The sequence below is a fragment of the Chinchilla lanigera genome, unplaced genomic scaffold, assembly GCF_000276665.1.
Source record: "Chinchilla lanigera isolate Chin_1 unplaced genomic scaffold, ChiLan1.0 scaffold00020, whole genome shotgun sequence".
Taxonomy (NCBI): Eukaryota; Metazoa; Chordata; class Mammalia; order Rodentia; family Chinchillidae; genus Chinchilla; species Chinchilla lanigera.
This window is the reverse complement of record NW_004955421.1, coordinates 8,633,286-8,651,472: the sequence shown is the minus strand read 5'-3', so window position 1 is coordinate 8,651,472 and position 18,187 is coordinate 8,633,286. Positions and strand designations below refer to the sequence as shown.

At 43.4% G+C, this 18,187-nt stretch overlaps 1 protein-coding gene across 7 annotated transcripts in view; it reads left to right on the top strand.

The window, feature by feature from the left end:
- The window catches only part of LOC102003352 (inositol 1,4,5-trisphosphate receptor type 1), a gene marked incomplete in the record, with an annotated part of 324,788 nt that overhangs the window by 276,579 nt on the left and 30,022 nt on the right, over positions 1-18,187 (top strand). For all 7 annotated transcript variants that reach the window (XM_013513715.1, XM_013513713.1, XM_013513710.1 and 4 more), the window contains 6 exon segments: positions 4,210-4,385; positions 8,659-8,823; positions 14,299-14,494; positions 15,546-15,638; positions 16,845-16,984; positions 17,417-17,582. In XM_013513715.1, coding sequence (XP_013369169.1) covers positions 4,210-4,385; positions 8,659-8,823; positions 14,299-14,494; positions 15,546-15,638; positions 16,845-16,984; positions 17,417-17,582 — 936 coding nt within the window.

The following is an 18,187-nucleotide window of genomic DNA, read 5'->3' as shown; positions in this document are numbered from 1 at the left end:
TCATCCACATGTGCATTCTACACTTTCTGCTGAAAAAAACCAGACAGTTCAAAAGGGACACTTTCCCTTTGGGGCCCTTGCTTTGCTATGGATGTTGGAGAGGCATTCACACTTGTAGGATTCTGATGGCAGGCATTAAAAGATTCTTTGCTCTTAGATGTATATGGCCCCTTGTCTTTTTAGTATTTTGTTTGTTTGCTTTGTTCTTGCAGTGTTAGGTATTAAATGTAGGGCCTCATGCATGTGCTAGGCAAGTGCTCTACCACTAAGCTGAACCCTCAGGCCTTTTCTGATCCCCACTACAGCCTCTGAGAGATCTACTTTTACCTAAAATTTTCATCAGAGCTTTATGGCAGTTCATTTCGTCTATATAACACCCTGCAGGAGTTTTCTTGTATAAAACCTAATAGGATAAAGAAACCCAACAGTAAAACACAAAGAGTGCACAAATAACTTTCAGGCTCAACTGGTGAGCTTGATAATGCAGATATAGATGTGAACCGTATGTGTGTATATGATAAAAGAAAGTACATATATATGGACCAATGTGAAAGTGATGACATGTTATATAATGCTTAAAAATCCGACTTACTCATTTAAGGAGATAGCTTTTCTGTTTGGCCTAATGCTATATTGAAGGCACCATTTGAATCATTTTTCTCCCCAGAAGCATCTAAACACAAATCTGGGGGGACTTTTCTTTTAGATATGTATCAGGAAGCACAAGCACTCACGTCTGAAAAGGTATGGTAGGAAGATAAGATGGCAAGGTTTTTTCTGTGGGGATGAATGCCTTCGCTGAGCTACTGTCAGCAGAAGTGTGAGCAGAGCAATAAAGGGGTCAAAAAAAGAGTTCTGTGAGGCTGGGCCTCCTCCGACTCAGAGATGTTGTGCTTATCGCAGCAGATGATTTAGCCATTACTTTTGTTGTGTTTTCAGTTACCTTGCATTTCTTTAAAAATATATTGAAAAGATTTTTATTTTTCACCTTTTCCATTCTCTTCTCTGGTCACCTGTGTCAGCATCCAGGACAGGGCAGGCAGGTAGTGAGCTGAGCGCTCCCCACCCTCTGGGCCTGGCTGTGCCACTTTGCCTCTGGGATGGCCACTTCAGTTTCTCCTGTTCTTTTCCTCAGTACTAGACGCTTATGCTGAGACGGTGGTTGTAAGGCTTTGGTATGGCTTCAGAAATTCCAGTAGAGTTCAGGGAAAAGTATACCCTTATAGAAGGCCATCCAGACCTCATCACAGTCCAGAAGAGTTTATATTTGTGATCCCAGGGAAAAGTTGTTGGAATTCTATTAAGTCAATTCCAATCTACCACTTCCAGTGCAACCCAGGGCGAGGATAAAGAGACAGAGACTTACCTGTAGGCGTGCAGAGCCAAGGTGGTCCTAAGTCCAGTCAGAAGAACGGCTAACTAGAACAGAGGCCACGCCCCCGGGCCAAGCTGGGTTTTAATTGGTGAAGAGGGGAGTGGCTCAGGGTTGGTGACAGAGTGGCGGGAACTACGCGAGTTCTGTGAGCTGGGCTAGGTAGAGGGCATAGTGGCATCTCTGCAATATGCAGCGAGAGGTATGCAGAAAGAGTGTGGGATTCCAGTAACAGCCTCTGAGTTCTCAGGAATCTGCATAACAAGGTGTGAGGAAGTATCTTGTGTTTTTGGTCAGTTGCCTCAGCTTTGATGTTGGGCCCTTTTTCCCTGAGACATCACAGCCTCTTTCTCCAGCTCAGTCCCAGCCAGTAGCATGGAGTCTCTAGGCCTAGCCCATGCTTAATAGCGGGGAGCTATCGGTGGGGCCTCAGTGACCTCTCGCATTGCTTCAGAGGCTGCACATCAGCACCTCTGCTAGACCCATTTGCATTGCTTAAAGCCAGTTGAGGGCGTGGAGTATTATCCTAGCCAGCTCTGTACATATCCATACACAGAAGCAGGGAAAGGTTTAGCCAAAATGGAGACAAATGGTCTTCTTTCCGGGAGAGCCCTCAGGTGGTCCTGCACACACCCTTCCAAGTCACACCCCCAGACCTGCCTCTTCAAACCAGCGCCCCCCCCGCCAAATGTGAGACTTGGGAGGAATATTTTCATCTAAACCATAATGTCCAAATTAAAGCAACAGTGACAGATCACTACAAACCTAGTAACATGGCTGGCTTTAAATGAGTGACAGTACCAGGTATTGGTGATGGTGTGGAACAAGCGGAACTGTCGTGTGTTGCTAGTGGGAAGGCAAGATGGTGCTATCATTCTGGAAAACAGTATTATAGCATCTCATACAGTTACGCATACACTTAGGGCCCAACAGTCTCTTTCCTCATATTTGTCCAAGAGATAGGAAGACATCTCTGCTCCAAGATTTGTACTTGAATATTTCTAGTAGCATTATTCATAATTGCTGCAAACTGGAAAGAACTCAAATATGCATTGATTTTTTTTAATGCATAAATTACAGTGTATCCATGCTGTGGACTGTTACTCAACAGTAAAAAGAATGAAATACTGATACACATAATAACCCAGATAATTCCTTAAAATATATCAGTCAAACACAAATGATTACTTACTAATATGCTTATTTTTTCCATTCTTTTATGAAATTCTAGAACATGAAAGATGTTAGTGACAGAAAGCAGAAAGTGGTTGCCTGAGGATAGGTACAGGGGTGCTAATTTCTATATCTTTGTTGTGGTCACAGTTTTCTGTGGTAGTTACATGACTATATAAACTACCTAAATTCACTATAATTTTACAATTGCCAACTTCAGGAGCACGTAATCTCCAGCCATTTTCTCCATCATCCTGGGGAGAAACCGTTACCCAAGATGCAGTTTCCTTTAGACTAAAGTAGAGACACTGGTCTTCCCTCAGGATGCTTGAGTGGACTGGATAAATGACAGTCAGCATAAAGGAGCCAGTACGATGGCCAACCGTTATTAAATGTGCTCAGAATGACACATAGGCCCTAGTAAGCACTTCCTGAATATCTACTTATGCCCATTTCCATTTTCTTTTCTTCTTTTTTTCCCTGATACTGGGGTTTGAAACCAGGGCCTTCACACTGAGCTACATCCCACCCTTTTTATTTTTTGAGACACATCTTGCTAAGTCACTAAGTTGTCCACGCTGAGCTCAGATTTATAATTCTCTTGCCTGTGCTCCCAAGTGCTAGGATTATAGGTGTACACCACCATCCCAGCTCCATTTGCCCCTTCCTAACCAGCTTTTCCTTTTGATATCTTTCAAAAGGCATAGAAGTAAGTGTCTGTGTCTGCAGGGAAAAGTATTAGAGAGAAAGTGTATCTTGGTAGGCGTGGCCTCAGTGAACAAGGGCAGCCAACAGCTCGTGGAAGAGCAGTAATCTGCCAAGTCACTTCTTTCTGGACAGTGCTGCATTCCTAGCCATGCTGAAGATGTGAAACTCCTTTATATAAGTGGCCTTAATCATGTAGTGCTTCTTGTTTACATCCGAAGGAGACTCAAGATGTGACAGCATTTGCAATAGGGGTGTTTCTTTTTTTTTAATGAGTGTTTTACAGAGTTGTATTTTTAGCCATGTTGGCTCATGTTATATAACCAAGCCATCTCATGGGACACTCTAAATAGAACTTGCAATAGCAAGAGATGACAAAAACTGGTAGAAGTACTTTGACTGCAGGCATAATCTAATTGTAGGATGGTGCTCATGATACGGAAGTTGCCTTCCTCCGTCAGCTTAAATAAATCTGATTCAGGCAAGGACCTGCAGCTTTCCCGTGCATACTTTGAATGGAAAGTAAATTGAGACTTCTTCCCTGAGAGGGAGTTCTGACACATGTGTGAGTGTTGTTTATTGAACAAGCCTATGATGGGAGCCTAGTGGGTGCTTCCCGGAGAGAATTTGGAGTTGAGATGGGAACATGGAGAAGGAAAAGACCACCTGCTTGTTTTTGTGGGGAGGAAGGGGATAGGAAGACTTCCCAGAAGTCTGTCTAAACTTAAGGTGTGTAGGAAGGGGAGAATTTCCCAGGTAGAAAAAACATGCATGATGGCTTGGAAATCAGAAAACAGTGACATCACTGATTATGTCTGGGGCAGAGAATTTGAGGTGAGAGTTGGGACAACAAAGGCCAGAGAAGTGACTGAAAAAAAATGTAAGTAAACCTGCCTTCCCCTGTCCCCTAAAACGCCACAAAAGCACGGAGTTGTGAGAACTCTGCTTTGCCTTCCCAGGAACATTAGAGCCACACTGGTCGGGCCTCCTGTGGACAGCCATGCTCATCTCTCTGGCCATTGTCATTGCTCTCCCCAAGCCCCATGGCATCCGGGCCTTAATTGCTTCCACAATTCTACGATTGATATTTTCAGTCGGATTACAACCCACCTTGTTTCTGCTGGGAGCTTTCAATGTAAGTATGAACATCTTCATGGCCACTTTTCTCTCTGTGGGTAAATAGGAGCTCCTTCCATCCTGGTGCTGGTACTTGGGCATTTCGGCCTTTTCTCGGTACTGGAGATGGAATCTGTGGCCTAGGACATGCTAGCATGTTAGGCCATTTCACGACTACTAGCTACATGCCCAGCCCCTTTTATTTTACTTTGAAATAGGTTCTCACTAAATTGCCCAGGCTATCTTTGAACTTGTTCTCTTGCCTCAGCTCCCCAAGTACATACCTGGGATTTCAGGCATATGCTACCATACCCAGCGTGGCCTATGCTTTCAGTACAGAAAAAAAAATGTTGCTTGGGTCAGCTGTTACAGTAGCAGATGCAGGAGATCGCTGCAGGGGCACATCTCCCTCTTCCTCCTCAGGGTACAGTGAGGCTCTTTGTGCACTATTCATACCTTGAGAGTCTCATTTCCCGGCAATGTCTCTCTAGGACTAAGGGAGAAAGAGTGATGCCAACAGTTGAGGTGTAAGTTAGTTTTACCAATCTGAACAAAAGTTTGTTTGGGCTGGAGATTTTAGCCAGTAAGTCAAATTATCATATATTGCATAGCACCTACTTCTGGCAAGGGCCAAATAGAAGAGAGAGGAGAGATTAAGAGGGACTATTCAAACACAGATGGAGCAGGTACAGAGGTAAAGAGAATCAAAAGCAGTTATTTAGACGTCAGCGGTGACACGTGAAAATACTGTTTCACCACAGTTGAAGGACAGAAACCAATTACATGTATTGGAAGATTCTTGAGAATTGGAGACTGCTGAAGATCTTGTATTTTGGGTAGATTTTCTGTTGGAGGAAAGGAGAAAATTTGGACCTGTGGGGGACTGTGGGGATCTAAAAGTGCTTTCCAGAAATTATAAGAAAGCAGAGATCCCTCTATACAAAAGAAGGTAATGCTGCAAAAATAGAGTAATATATTCTGTCCCCAGATGGGTATTCTGATGACAAAGGTAGCAGGGACTTTAGCGAAGAGACCATGTGGAGAAGCTTAGCTTACGTGGTGGTAGCAGAGTTTAAGTTTGTCTCAAAGAATGGTAAGGGCTGGCCAGGAAGCACAGACTAAGACAAGCATTTTGGTTTGGGTGGGTCCTGTAGGCCAAATCGGAGCCACGGGAAAGCCCAGGCTGTGAGTGAGGGAGAGTGAAGAATTGAGTCTCACCCTGTTTTTGTTTGGGCAGTAAGGTGGTGGAAATCAATCCTGTAAAGGTCCCTTGGGGCACTGAATTTTAGGAGAGTGCAGTTGGACATCATCCTCAGGTCCACACTTTTAAAACATGTTCCAGCTTGATGAATGTTAGGTGCCAAGGGGAGTGTAATGGTCCGGTAGTAAGTATGGGAAGTCCTGGGATAAGCCAAGCTGAAGGTTGTTTTTTTAACTTCAGGACTTCTCAGAGACTTTAATGTTCTACTATGGATTCTAGGTCTCCGAGAAAGAGAAGCCTGTATTTGTTTTTCACAGACTTATTTGCCTACAGTTTTTTGCAAGTGTCACTTAGGATTAGTTCTGTGTAGAGTAAGTGTTGGGAAATTCTGCTCCAAGTAGGGGGAAGTGCCTGCGGTGTTTCTGAGCCAAGAAAAGATACATTGAAAGGTATTCTTCAGAAAATTCCTTTCCTCAGTGTACGGACTCAAGTGAAAGGGACAGAGGCAAGGAGGTCTTTGGGGTCCTAGGATGCTTTGTGAAAAGGCTGACCCCGATCACAGTGTAGAAATAAGAAGAAAGATACAGGTGTCGCTGATATGGAGGAAGTGCCAGAGTTGGCTCGGAGTTGGAGCCTTACCCCTGACAGCAGTACAGGTCCTTTTCATTAGGCAAAAAATGCATTTCTGTCTTTAGTGGGTGATAAAGAAAACAAATACAACTCCAGATTTCTAGTCATGAACCAGGGAGAGAAGAATACTGTTACTGATGAAAGTCAGGATAAGATCAAGTTTTTGGGGGGAAGTGCATAAAAATTGTTAACTTATTGGACTTGAGATGATGAAACAGACCGTTAACATTAGCCTTGGCATTTGAAAATCTAGGACCACAAGGCAAAGAGATAGTGCTGGGGAGGGGAATGTAGGTATCATCTGCAGCAAAGGGAAGCTATTTAAGAAGGAAATACAAGACAGATAGATGGGTGGATAGGTGGGTAGGTGAGTGATAGGAAAAAAAACTCAATAGCTCAGAGCTCGAATCTCTGGGCTTAGTTCTTTTTTCTCTGACCTTTAATCTCTGACCACAGATATCACTGTTTAACATAAATCATGTAGTTAAGAATGAAATTAGACAATTGCCATTTATCATAACATCTATAAAACATCTATAATAAATCGTTTAGAGGAGATTTTTTAAAACTCAGAGGGAAGTACACTCCTGGGCTGGAGAAGCTGAGAAAAGGACGGGGTAGTGAACCTTGTCATGCTGCAGGGGACCAGGACAGAGGCTCTGAGTATAGAGGTATAGGGGAAGCTACAGGGGTGCTTCTGGCACAGTCTCTCAGAGACTCTACAAGAGCTGCTTCTGTGGAGAGGTGAAGCTGGAAGCTGAATCTAAGAGTAATCGAGTAGAGTTAGTAGTGAGTGGGGGCAGCAGGCTGACTATAAATAGGAGATATTTGCTGGGGAAGCAATGAAAGTTAAAAACCAGGGTGGAATCAAGTGAAGTGGATTCGTCTCCTGTTAAAATGGCAGGAAGCTGGGTATATTTAAGCCCTTGCAATGTTAACTAGAGAGGAGTTGTCCCCTCCCCCACCTCCTTGCATTCTGTCCAAAACACCATCAGCTTGGATCATCCAGAGTGTGTGATACTGTCCTATCCCGTCAAAGGCCTTCACCAGTAGAGGTTAGACTAGTGAGGAAATGTGGCAGGTTACATGATTAGCCTGAGAGAGGCAGAAGCTCTCTCTAGATGTCTTCCTCTCTTATCTCACTGCCAAAGCTCACTTACACTGACCCACCAGATTAACCAGCAGAATTTCCCCAGCACATGTGGCCGAGGGAGCTTGGGCAGTGAAGGTGATTTTACCAAGTGGATCCAAAGCCTCTTCTCTCTAGCCTTCTCCTGATTGATGTTTTTCTGTCAACATGTGAGAGGTGGACCTCAGGGCAAGGGGTCTCTATGGAGATGCAGCTGCATTAGGATGCCTTCAGTGGCTAGTGTCAGAAATCCTACTCCATGCTGACCTGAGCATAGGACAAAATGTACTGGTTTACTCTGACCAAAAAATCAAGAGCCTGGTTTCCTATGTAGCTGAGTACTGGGGCTCCAGCAATGGTGTCAGGGCCCCGTTCCTCTCTCCCATCTTTGGGCTCTGTGTCCTCTTGCTGTGGGTGTTGTCAGGAGCAGGTGTATGGCTAGAGCAGTGGTGGCAAACCTATGGCACACGTGCCTCAGCTGGCTGTTGGTTATTATTGAAAGCTCTAAAAGGGTCACCTCACTGTGCTGGAGGATGCCAGCAGCTCCAGAGCTCACATCCTGTTGAGTTCAAGGTCAGTGGAAAGGACCAAAATTATCTTTTGCTGCAGTCCCAGGGAAGAGCTGAGTGGATTTCATTGGCTCCACTGGTTACATGCCTGTCCCTGAATAATCACTAGCCCCTGAAGAATACAGTATTGTGATTGGCCAGGGTGAAGCCCCACCCAGACCTCAAGAATTAATTCTTGGACAGGGATAGGTCCCCAAAGGAAATATAACAAATTATTCCCAAAAGAAAGGGAAGAGGAACAGAACTCATCCTAATATTCCTTACTTTTCTTTCCCAAGTAAATTCTCACTTTTCTTGTGATGGGAACAATTATCTGCTTCTAACTAAATTTCAACTCCCTAATGCCTAGAATATAACAGATTCAAAAAAACTCCTTTAATTATGCTGATCACAGATTTCATGAATAGAGGTGACTTCTGTGTTTGACTAACTCATAGGAGAATGTTAGAAATGATTCATGTCTCATTTTGAAAATCATAATCTCAGTATGTGTTAATTTTGTTTTTGCTGTATACAAATGCTACTTGATTACTGTTGCACATGAAGTTATTTGACTACCATGTAATTTGTAATATGCCTGAAAAGCAAAGTAATGAAATGACTTGAAGCTGTAGGGTTTTGGGCAGGTTTGGTGGGTACTTGGTGAAAAAGGAAGCTTTTGTCAGGGCATGTGCTGAAATTTGTTTGCATGAGAATCTCCTTGAGTTCTCAGCACATTTTGACATGGTCTACACTATCTGACTCTTTCTGTCCTTGTTCTCAGGTCTGCAATAAAATCATCTTTCTAATGAGCTTTGTGGGCAACTGCGGAACATTCACCAGAGGCTACCGGGCCATGATTCTGGATGTGGAGTTCCTCTATCATTTGCTGTATCTGGTGATCTGTGCCATGGGGCTCTTTGTCCATGAGTTCTTCTACAGTTTGCTGGTGAGTACCAGGTGTTGAAATATTTTATGTGTGGAGAACTAGGCAAGTGTCCTGTGTCTTCTCTCATCACAGGCTCTTCCTTTTAATGTCCGCTCACATGCCTGGTCCAGCAAGGTCAAGGACCCACTGCACCAGCTTTTGGAGGAAAGTCTCTGAGAGGAAGGTGACCCAGGACACAGGACAGCTCGTGGGGACCTAGAGGTGCACGATTGCACCATGTACTATGCATAATGCATCTGTTGCTGTCCAGTAATGAAAGATGCCTACTGTCCGGTTCAGGAAATGTTTCCTCTGTGTGCACCTGACTTCCCAGACATGGCCAGAACTTACAAGGGCAACATTTTTGAGACTTATCATCTACAGTTCCCATGGGACCCATTTCTCAATGGAAATATGCAGTAACCTAACATTAGGAGTTACTCTCAAAGCTTCAAGCCTTATGATCATGAGTATGATGTATTCGTTGATAGGAGACTTTTCTGGTAGAAGTTATTTTGTTCTAATGCAGCAAGTGGTTAAGGTCTTGACAGTCTATATAATGAATTGGTTCTTTCCCTTTCTTCTGGGCAGATTTTTGAATCATTTATCAAGTAACTGCTTACTGTCCTGTAGTTGGAGGGAACATAGACCTGTAGAGTGAAAATAAGAAACCAATTCCTTGTACGCAAGTAATACGAGAGGAAGCACAGATGTACCATAAAAGACACTAGAAGTACGAAAATGTGAGAAGAAGAATGAGCAAAGCCTCAATGTTGACTTAAAGAGGGGATGGACTTAAAAAAAAGGAGAACAAGGAAGCCTCCTTAGGCAGATGCTATCCATGTGGTTTTTGGGCTGGTTCTGTACTCCTCTGTGCCTCAGTTTCCCCATCTACATGACATAAGGGATGATCAAAAATAAGTGAGTGTTTAAATTTTAAAATCTAATTACAGTAAAAGACACATCTTCTTAGTCCCCCTCACCTCAAATGCACTGATCGCACCATTCTTGCCACTTTCTGAAGCAGTTCTAGCAGTCCAATTCTGTCTCTTTATGAGGTCAAAAATATGGTGAATGCTGCTACCAAGTGCTATCCAACAGAGGTGGGCTTGCATTAACATTGCGGTGTATGATCATCCGCCATACTCACCAGGTTTAGTGCCACGTGACTTCTGGCTCTTCCCCAAAGTCAAAATGACCATGAATGAAAGGTAACATTTTGAATCATTCAGGGCATTGAGGCAGCCACAGCAATGCAAATGAAAGACATGAAAGAGGACTTCCAGCCAGGTGTGGTGGTGCCCATGCACGCCTGTAATCCCGGTACTCAGAGGCTGAGACAGGAGGATGGTTGTGAGTTCAAGACCAGGCTGGGCTACAAAGTGAGTTCAAGGCCAGCCTGAACTGCAGAGTGAAACCCTGTCTCAAAAAAAAAAAAAGAAAGAGGTCTTCCAGAACTGCTTCAGAAAGTGTGAAGAATAATGGGCTAAGTGTGTTTAAAGTGCAGAAGAGTATTTAAAAATGATTAATGGCATTGTAACTTGTACTACGGTAATTTAAAAAAATTAATATTCACCATATTTTTCAGTCATACCTTGTCATATCTCCCTCACAGAGCTGTTGTAGAAATTATGTGCAGCTGTTCCTGGCAAAGGCTTAGGATAGTACAGCCATAGAAATGCTGGCTATTACTGTCTTTGTCATCCTCTATTCCCTCTCTCGTCCAAAACACCATAAAGAATTCACCAAGATTAGCTCATTCCATTAGTGGTAAATGTTGGCAGGCTAAATGGAATGGATTATTTTCCCTCATTTTAAAATAGGTCTAGCTATGCTTTGAGGTTTGGGGCAAAGAGATCTCAGGATATACTTGTGATTGTCATCATGTGGCCTATTTGATTCATTCTGTATCTGAACACTTTAGAACCCTGTGTCTATTTCTGAGCTGTTTTGTGTCATGTACTGATGTCCCTGGATGGGGTTCTGGCTTGTGATCAGGGAGACCCACATCTGCCAGCCCAACAGATTCCTATTCTTCCTGGCCAAAGAGACAGAGCTCAGTTGGTTGTCTCTCTCAAGAGACAAGAGCGTTTCCCCAGACAATTCCATCTGTCTCTGGTAGAGTTTGGCTTTTCCTGCTGTCTCCCTCCAGTTGGCTTCATTTATTTTTCTGCTCACTTACATCCTTTTTTGGTCATTTTGCAGTGCCCACCGGTGCCACTGCTCTATGCAGTAGGTATCACAGTGAGACACACGAAGGCCCTATCTCACAGCCCCATAGTCCAGAAAATAGTAGTTACTACCATTATTGAGTGTTCGTTGTATACTCTTGCCCTATCTTCTCACAGTTCCTGTGAAGTACATGATTCTTCGAAATACAGTCTAGCAAACTGAGGTCTGGTGTGTTGGCTTTGCCCCAGGTCAGAATCCGTAAGTGGCAGAGCAGCATGGCCCTGCAACTTTGTTGACCTCTGAGTCTAACCTCTTCTAATCTAAGCAGGTGAGAAGCTAGTGCTTCACCTTGCACTTTGCATTTGTGCTCTCACATCTCTCACCTGTCTCAGAATGATACAGACAAATTCTGAGCTCCCAGTGATTTACCTGGGCTAGTTCACTTCTAGAAAAATGTAGCAGAGTGGGTTGGTCAGCCTAGAACGTGGCGGATGCCTTTCCTTTGTGTTTCCGGGGTTCTCTAAGCCTCTAGGCCTTGGCTTGACTATGACAAGTCATGTTTCTGTTATAAATAGTATTGAACGTGTCTGTTGAGAGCCATAGATACAGTGCCAAAACTCTTGCAATTATTCCACAAAGAGGAAAACCCACAACCAAAAGAAACTGGGTTTCTATAAAAGGAAAGGGACCTCCAGCAGAGAAAATCCATGCTTACAGGGTTGTAAGAGCTTCCTCAGTGGTAGCAAGTGCAGAGGAAGGAGGGTAATCTGATGGCCTAAAGTGCTAGCAGACCTCCTGGAGACTGGCTGGACCTGGTCTCAAACCTACATGCAAGTTCTGTCCTAAGCAAAATATTAACACTGGAGGTGAACATGTGCAAAGTTCATAAGCAAGCAGTTAACAGAAAGAAATCTAGACTGTCGGTAAACATGGAAAAATGTTCATCCTTACAAGGACATGCTAATTAAATCAACTATGTGATTCTGGGTTTGACCTCTCACATTAGAAAAGGTGAGAAAGCATGATTGTGCCCAGTTCTGGAAACAGTGGGGATAAAATGCACATAATTCTGTACAAGCAGCGAGCACAAACTGATGTAGATTTTCTGGTCAGCAATAGACAATGTTTCTATTACAACGTGTGTCTGGAAGTTTCCATTTCTGGAAATTAACCAAAAAGAAATATGTGGACCAGTATTGTAGAGACAGGTAGAGGGGTCTTCACCATAGCATTATTTATAATGACATATAATTGAAAACATCTTGCCTATTTTTTTAAAAAAGGATAATGGTCATGTTAAATCTTTTTTCCATACATTCAAATACTAAATCATTTTTTCATCAAAACATTCATGACTATTGGGTGAAAGATACTGGCTACATGCCAGTATTATGATATAATTTTTTGTAAAGCAATGCACGTATATATTACATCTTTTAAAAGTCAGAAGGAAGTAACTTGTTGAATGGATATTTGTAAATGATAAAATTATTAGTGATTTTTTTGTGCTTAGTTGGGCTTTGCAAGTTTTTTTCAATCAACATGTGTTATTTTTTAATTAGAAGGTTTCTTCATATAAATAACACATGTTCGTTGTTTTGAAGTCACAAATTATAGTTGAATAAAAAAGAGGAAAAGTCACTTGTCATTGGTATAATTTGGGGCTGTGTGATCTCCATGGTTCTTAATACAGAAACAAGAACCTTTCGTATGTTATGTGGAGGTTCTCTTACTTGCCACTTTGGGTTGAGTTGCTGGAAAATATTTAACCAACCTTACCAGCAACGCTTAGTCTTTTGTACTCTTCTGTTGACTAAATGCCTCTTCTTGCTTCCTTTTAAGGATCCTGCCTCACCTACTTTCATTCAGAGAACCGGTTTAGGACACAGAGTGGGTCAGAGGCAGAAAACCTAATTGACCAGAAAATGACCTCACATGTAAAATTCTAATTGGAAGGGACTCAGGGATCAACTGGTTCAGTCTGCCTATTTTACAGATGAGGGACCTGAGGTCCAGAGAGGTTAGATGACTTGATCAACATCTTGCAACAAATTAAAAGCAGAGTCAGAAGCCAGACCCTCTTCCCTTGGCTGACTTCCATGTGCACAGTCTTGCCCAAAAGCCACAGCAGAGACCAAGCCTTCAGGAGAGGAGTAGATGTCAGTACAGAGACCGTATTAAAAGACAGACTGTAGCCAGGCCGAGTAGTGCACGCTTGCAGTCCTAGCTACTCCATGCTGAGGTGGGAGGATTGCGAGTTGGAGGCCGGTCTGTGCAACACAGGGAGACCGCACCAAAAATCCAACAAACACGGAAGATGCATTCCAATCTAAGAGTAACCCCGGAGAGCTCTCCTCCAACTGCTCACTACCACTCCCTCAGCCAAACAGCAGTGATTGTAGTTCTTAGAAAACTAGCCATTAACATCCCACACCTGCAGGCACCACCTCCTCCTTGGGTATCCAGCATTTCATATAAAGCAGCTCTGTAGAGAGCAGAGCCCCTGGCAGAGGGCAGGCCTAGGTTGAGAACACACTGCAGACTGTAAGGGTCTTCCCCCTACTAAAGGGGTAAGGGAAGATAGAGTAAAGGTTTAGACTTACTGGTGTGTCGCTACCACACGTGTCCCTGCTAAGTACTATGTGACCTTGCCTCAGTCTCATCATAAAATGGATAATTACCAGTTATCATTCTTACTCAGCATGTAAGTATGTTCATATGCTAGACACTGTGTACATGGCCTATGTATTCTGCATAATAACTCTACATCTGCCAGTGTGCAGATGAAGAAATTAAGACTCAGAGGGCTCAGGGACAGTACCTACCCCAAGATCATAGTGGCCCTTCAGTAGCTCAGCTAAGATCTGCATTTGCACTGATCGGAGTCCTTGCTGCTCTCCCTGCCCTCAGTCAGTGCCTGCCTTCCCCAGCAGACACCTGGCTCCAGGATGGCAAGGACCAGCGTGGTGGCCCTTAATAGAAACTCAGTGATTGCATCCTACTGACTGAATGCCAAGACTCTCATCACTTTGCTCTCCAAAACTCACATATTCTATTTCCAGGACCTCTAACCATCTCTGTGTACTACTAGAAATTGTGTCTATTTCCTGGCCCTTCTCTGATGATTTTCCTCATTTTTACCATCTCAGTTTTCCTTGTGAAGGCAGGCAGAGTGTTAACTGTTAAGATCGTGTGTAACGTCTTTGAGTTTCCAAGAGTTTGCGTGGTCTATAAACCATGTCTTTATGATGGGATTTGATGTGCTTCTGATTTACAATATTCTTAAAAATTGTTTTATCATTTTCTTTTTGTTTGTTTTTGAAGCTTTTCGATTTAGTGTACAGAGAAGAGACTTTGCTCAATGTCATTAAAAGTGTCACCCGCAATGGACGGTCCATCATCTTGACAGCTGTTTTGGCTCTGATCCTGGTTTACCTGTTCTCAATAGTGGGCTATCTTTTCTTCAAGGATGATTTTATCTTGGAAGTAGATAGGTTGCCCAATGAAACAGCTGTGCCAGGTGGGTTTGGGATCTTGGATCTTTTTTGAATGTTAAGAAGTAGTTCCTGATTATAACTGAATGAGAGAAAATAATGACTTTAGTAGTGCATATACCTTCCTGAAACGTGGAGTATGAGTTGTGAATACAGAACTTAACTTAGCACTTTGCTCAAAGGGAGATACTGTGTATGTGACATGCTAAGAGTGAGTAACCAAATCTTGTAAATTAAATCATTTATTCACAATGTCATATTTTAAACTAGTAAAACCTTTTCATAAAGAACTTGAAGACCTGATGACAGTGCATGTGAAAAACAGAGATACGTAAGAAAATGTTCACTGAGGTGTGAAATGTGTGATGTCAATGTAAGGTGCTGTCCATGGGGTGGAATACCCTGTACATAGGATACATCTTTTTAAGCCTTTGTGGAAAAAGACCCACGAGATAGCGTAGGAAATTACAGAATAGCAACTGTAGGATATTTATATTTATCAAAAACCTCACATCTGTTTTAAAATGTATACCCCCAAAACTGCTAATAGTGGCTATCTGTGAGGCTTTTTTACTATATGCACATTTTACAGTGAGCTCATGTTATCTTTATATAGAGAGAAAAACAGAGATTTCCAACTTTGAGAATGAAAAACAGTGATCACATACTTGAGTGATACCCAAGTACTCTTTTCTCTCAGTTAAAATAGTTGTTCCCTTTGAGTTCTGAACTAAAATGGTCTGGACCTGGATGCACCAGTGCTTCTCCTATAGACTTAGTCTAAATCTTGCTGGAGTTAGTATATTCAGTAGTATCTAAGAGTTTCAGCTGTTTGTCTTACAGTTAGAGAGGTGCTATTTAAGTACGACATTTTTAGTAAGCCTATAGGAATTGACATTTTTGGCTTTTTTCCCATCCAGATCACCAAATGAAAGTGTAAATCACATCTCTGCTTTGAATTTATATACAGAATTGGAGAGTGTTATTTATGTTTAATCAGCCGTGAATTGGGGACTTCAAACATTTTAACTATATGCTGCCAGACTGTTCATCATAAAATTTTTTTCTCACTCCCAGAAACTGGTGAGAGTTTGGCAAGTGAGCTCCTGTACTCTGACGTGTGTAGGGTGGAGAGTGGGGAGAACTGTTCCTCTCCTGCACCCAAAGATGGTAAGACCTTGTAGCCTAAAGCTCCATGCGAATGTTATAGTGCTGTGGGGGCTTAGATGGCGCAGGTGATGTTGGAAGCAGACTGGAGCAAATACACTGTTCCAGCTCAGTCAGTATCACAGGGTGCACACTGTTTACCAGGGACTGTTGTTCTCTAAGAGACAGCAGTGGCCTAGGGGAGGCAGGCAGGTAAAATGGTGATCACTAGAGTATGCTGAATGCTGAGAATAAGGATGGATACAGACACCCAACTAGTATCAGGATAGGGCAATAATCTAGGTGATACCAAAACAGAACTGTGGGCAAAGGAGGAGGGGTAGGTATTCCACAGAAAAGTAGCATATGTAAAGGCTTCATGGTAAAATATAGCAAGTTTAGGGACAAAACAAGTAAGGTAAGTCCCCGATTTGTGCACAAGTTCTGTTCTGGGAGAGTGTTCATAAATTGGATTCGTTCCTGAGTTTGACAAAGTGATGCTTGTACTGTACACCTGTGAAAGTTTGCAACTCAAATGTTCATAAATCAGGGACTTAATATATCTAAAAAGAGAGCAGCAAGAAATGACACTAGCAAAGACTCCACAAAAATGAGGAGTCTTGTATCAGATTAAGGAGGTTAAACTTCATCCAAAGGATGAGCGGGAGCTTCTGAAAGGGGAATAAGAGTGATAAGATGAGATCTGTGTTTTAGCAGACCATTCTCACAGCAGCTGGTGGAGGTGATAAGGTGGGGTTCTTCCTCCAGAAACCAGTAAAAATGAGCACCCTCCGGTGTAATGGCGCTGATCCACTGGACCTGCTGTAAAACATTACCCCCAAATATTGGGATAAGGGGTCATCAAGGAGGTGGGGAACCTGGGACATGTTAGAGATCTTCATTTGAAAAGTGAGATCCTGTAACTCACAGTGCTTAGGCAACTTACCTGACATGAACAGACTACTATATTTGCAGGTAGGGCTAGAGTTTAAAATCTAAAAGGATAGAGGGACTGTTTTAGGTTTAACAGAGGGAGGACATATGCGTTGGCTTGAGGAGTTAGCAGGGCTTGTGGTGCGAACAGTATTGCCTTAGATACCTTTAGCTTGTAAAGGAATTTTCTTTCTTGTGCCTGCCAGCTAGTACGATGGCATTGAGGAAACATTGTCTCAGAACCAGGGCGTCCCTCTTCCTCTCGCATTTTAACTGTGCTGTGATCCCTGTTAACAGAGCTGATCCCTGTGGAAGAAATGGAACAGGATAAGGAGCACACATGTGAGACGCTGCTCATGTGCATTGTCACCGTCCTGAGTCACGGGCTGCGGAGTGGGGGTGGAGTTGGGGATGTGCTCAGGAAACCGTCCAAAGAGGTAAATGAACCCTCAGGGAAGGGGGCATCTAGGGGCAGCTGTGAAAGCACAGCAAGTGGCCTTGAGTGTGAACTGGGTGACGGCAGAAAGAGTTGGCCGGGCTTATCTCCCCTTCTCCTCATGTTAAGACCATGCAGCCGGTCAGCGTGTGCTAAGGGGCAGCCTTTTTCCTCTTAGATGTAAAGGTTGTCTCCCGCTGGGTGGCTCACCCAGCACACTGCTGGAACCCTCCTGGGTACGTCACATGACACTTAGGAGAATTCACCATGCAGACTGAGGGTAAGAGAAAAGAGGCAGCTTTGGGTTTTGAAGTTGAATGCCCAACATAACTCCTGCCAGAGTGGACATGGGGCCACCAGGAGCTGGGCCCTGAGCTCTGTGGAGCAGGGAGCAGGAAGGGAACCACTTAATTCCAATATGTGTCTTCTCCAGGAACCCCTCTTTGCTGCAAGAGTGATTTATGACCTCCTGTTCTTCTTCATGGTCATCATCATTGTCCTCAACCTGATTTTTGGGGTTATCATTGACACCTTTGCTGACCTGAGGAGTGAGAAGCAGAAGAAAGAGGAGATCTTAAAGACCACATGCTTCATCTGTGGTACGTTTCCTCCGGGCTGTGGCGAGTTGGGGAAGGCCGGCATGGCCGAGGCATATGGGGATAGCAGTGGCATGAGGGACGAGCTGTGTGCCTGTGCCCCGTGGGAGTGCACGTCAGTGCGTTCTCTTGAGCCTGTCTCCTCCCCTTGGCAGGCAGCAGGGCTCTGCTTGGCCTCTGTTCTGCCGGGAAGTATTTGGAGTGATGATGAATTCTGTGCAGCAGTTGCCAGCTTGTCTCACGGAATGAAATTCCAGGGAACAGAAATGTGACTACATGTTATTTAAGACAAATGCATCTCAGGGTCTTTTTGTGCTTGAGCTGCCTGAGCTTCTGTTGGTCCCATTCTAAATAAAGTAGAAAGGCAGTCTCTCATCCAATTCCAGCCTGGAGACATTTCCATAGCTGATAGTATCAGGCTTTATGTGAAAAGATATTCTTAACAATATGGTGAAAAATTTGAGAGTTTGTGTTCTGTGCATCAGACATGGGTTTTGATTGGGCTTCTGCTTCTTACTAGCCATGTAACCACAGTTTGGTCATTACCTTCTCTGAACCCTTTTTCCTGACTGCTAAAATAGGTGCAAAAACAGGTGCTTCTCTGCATC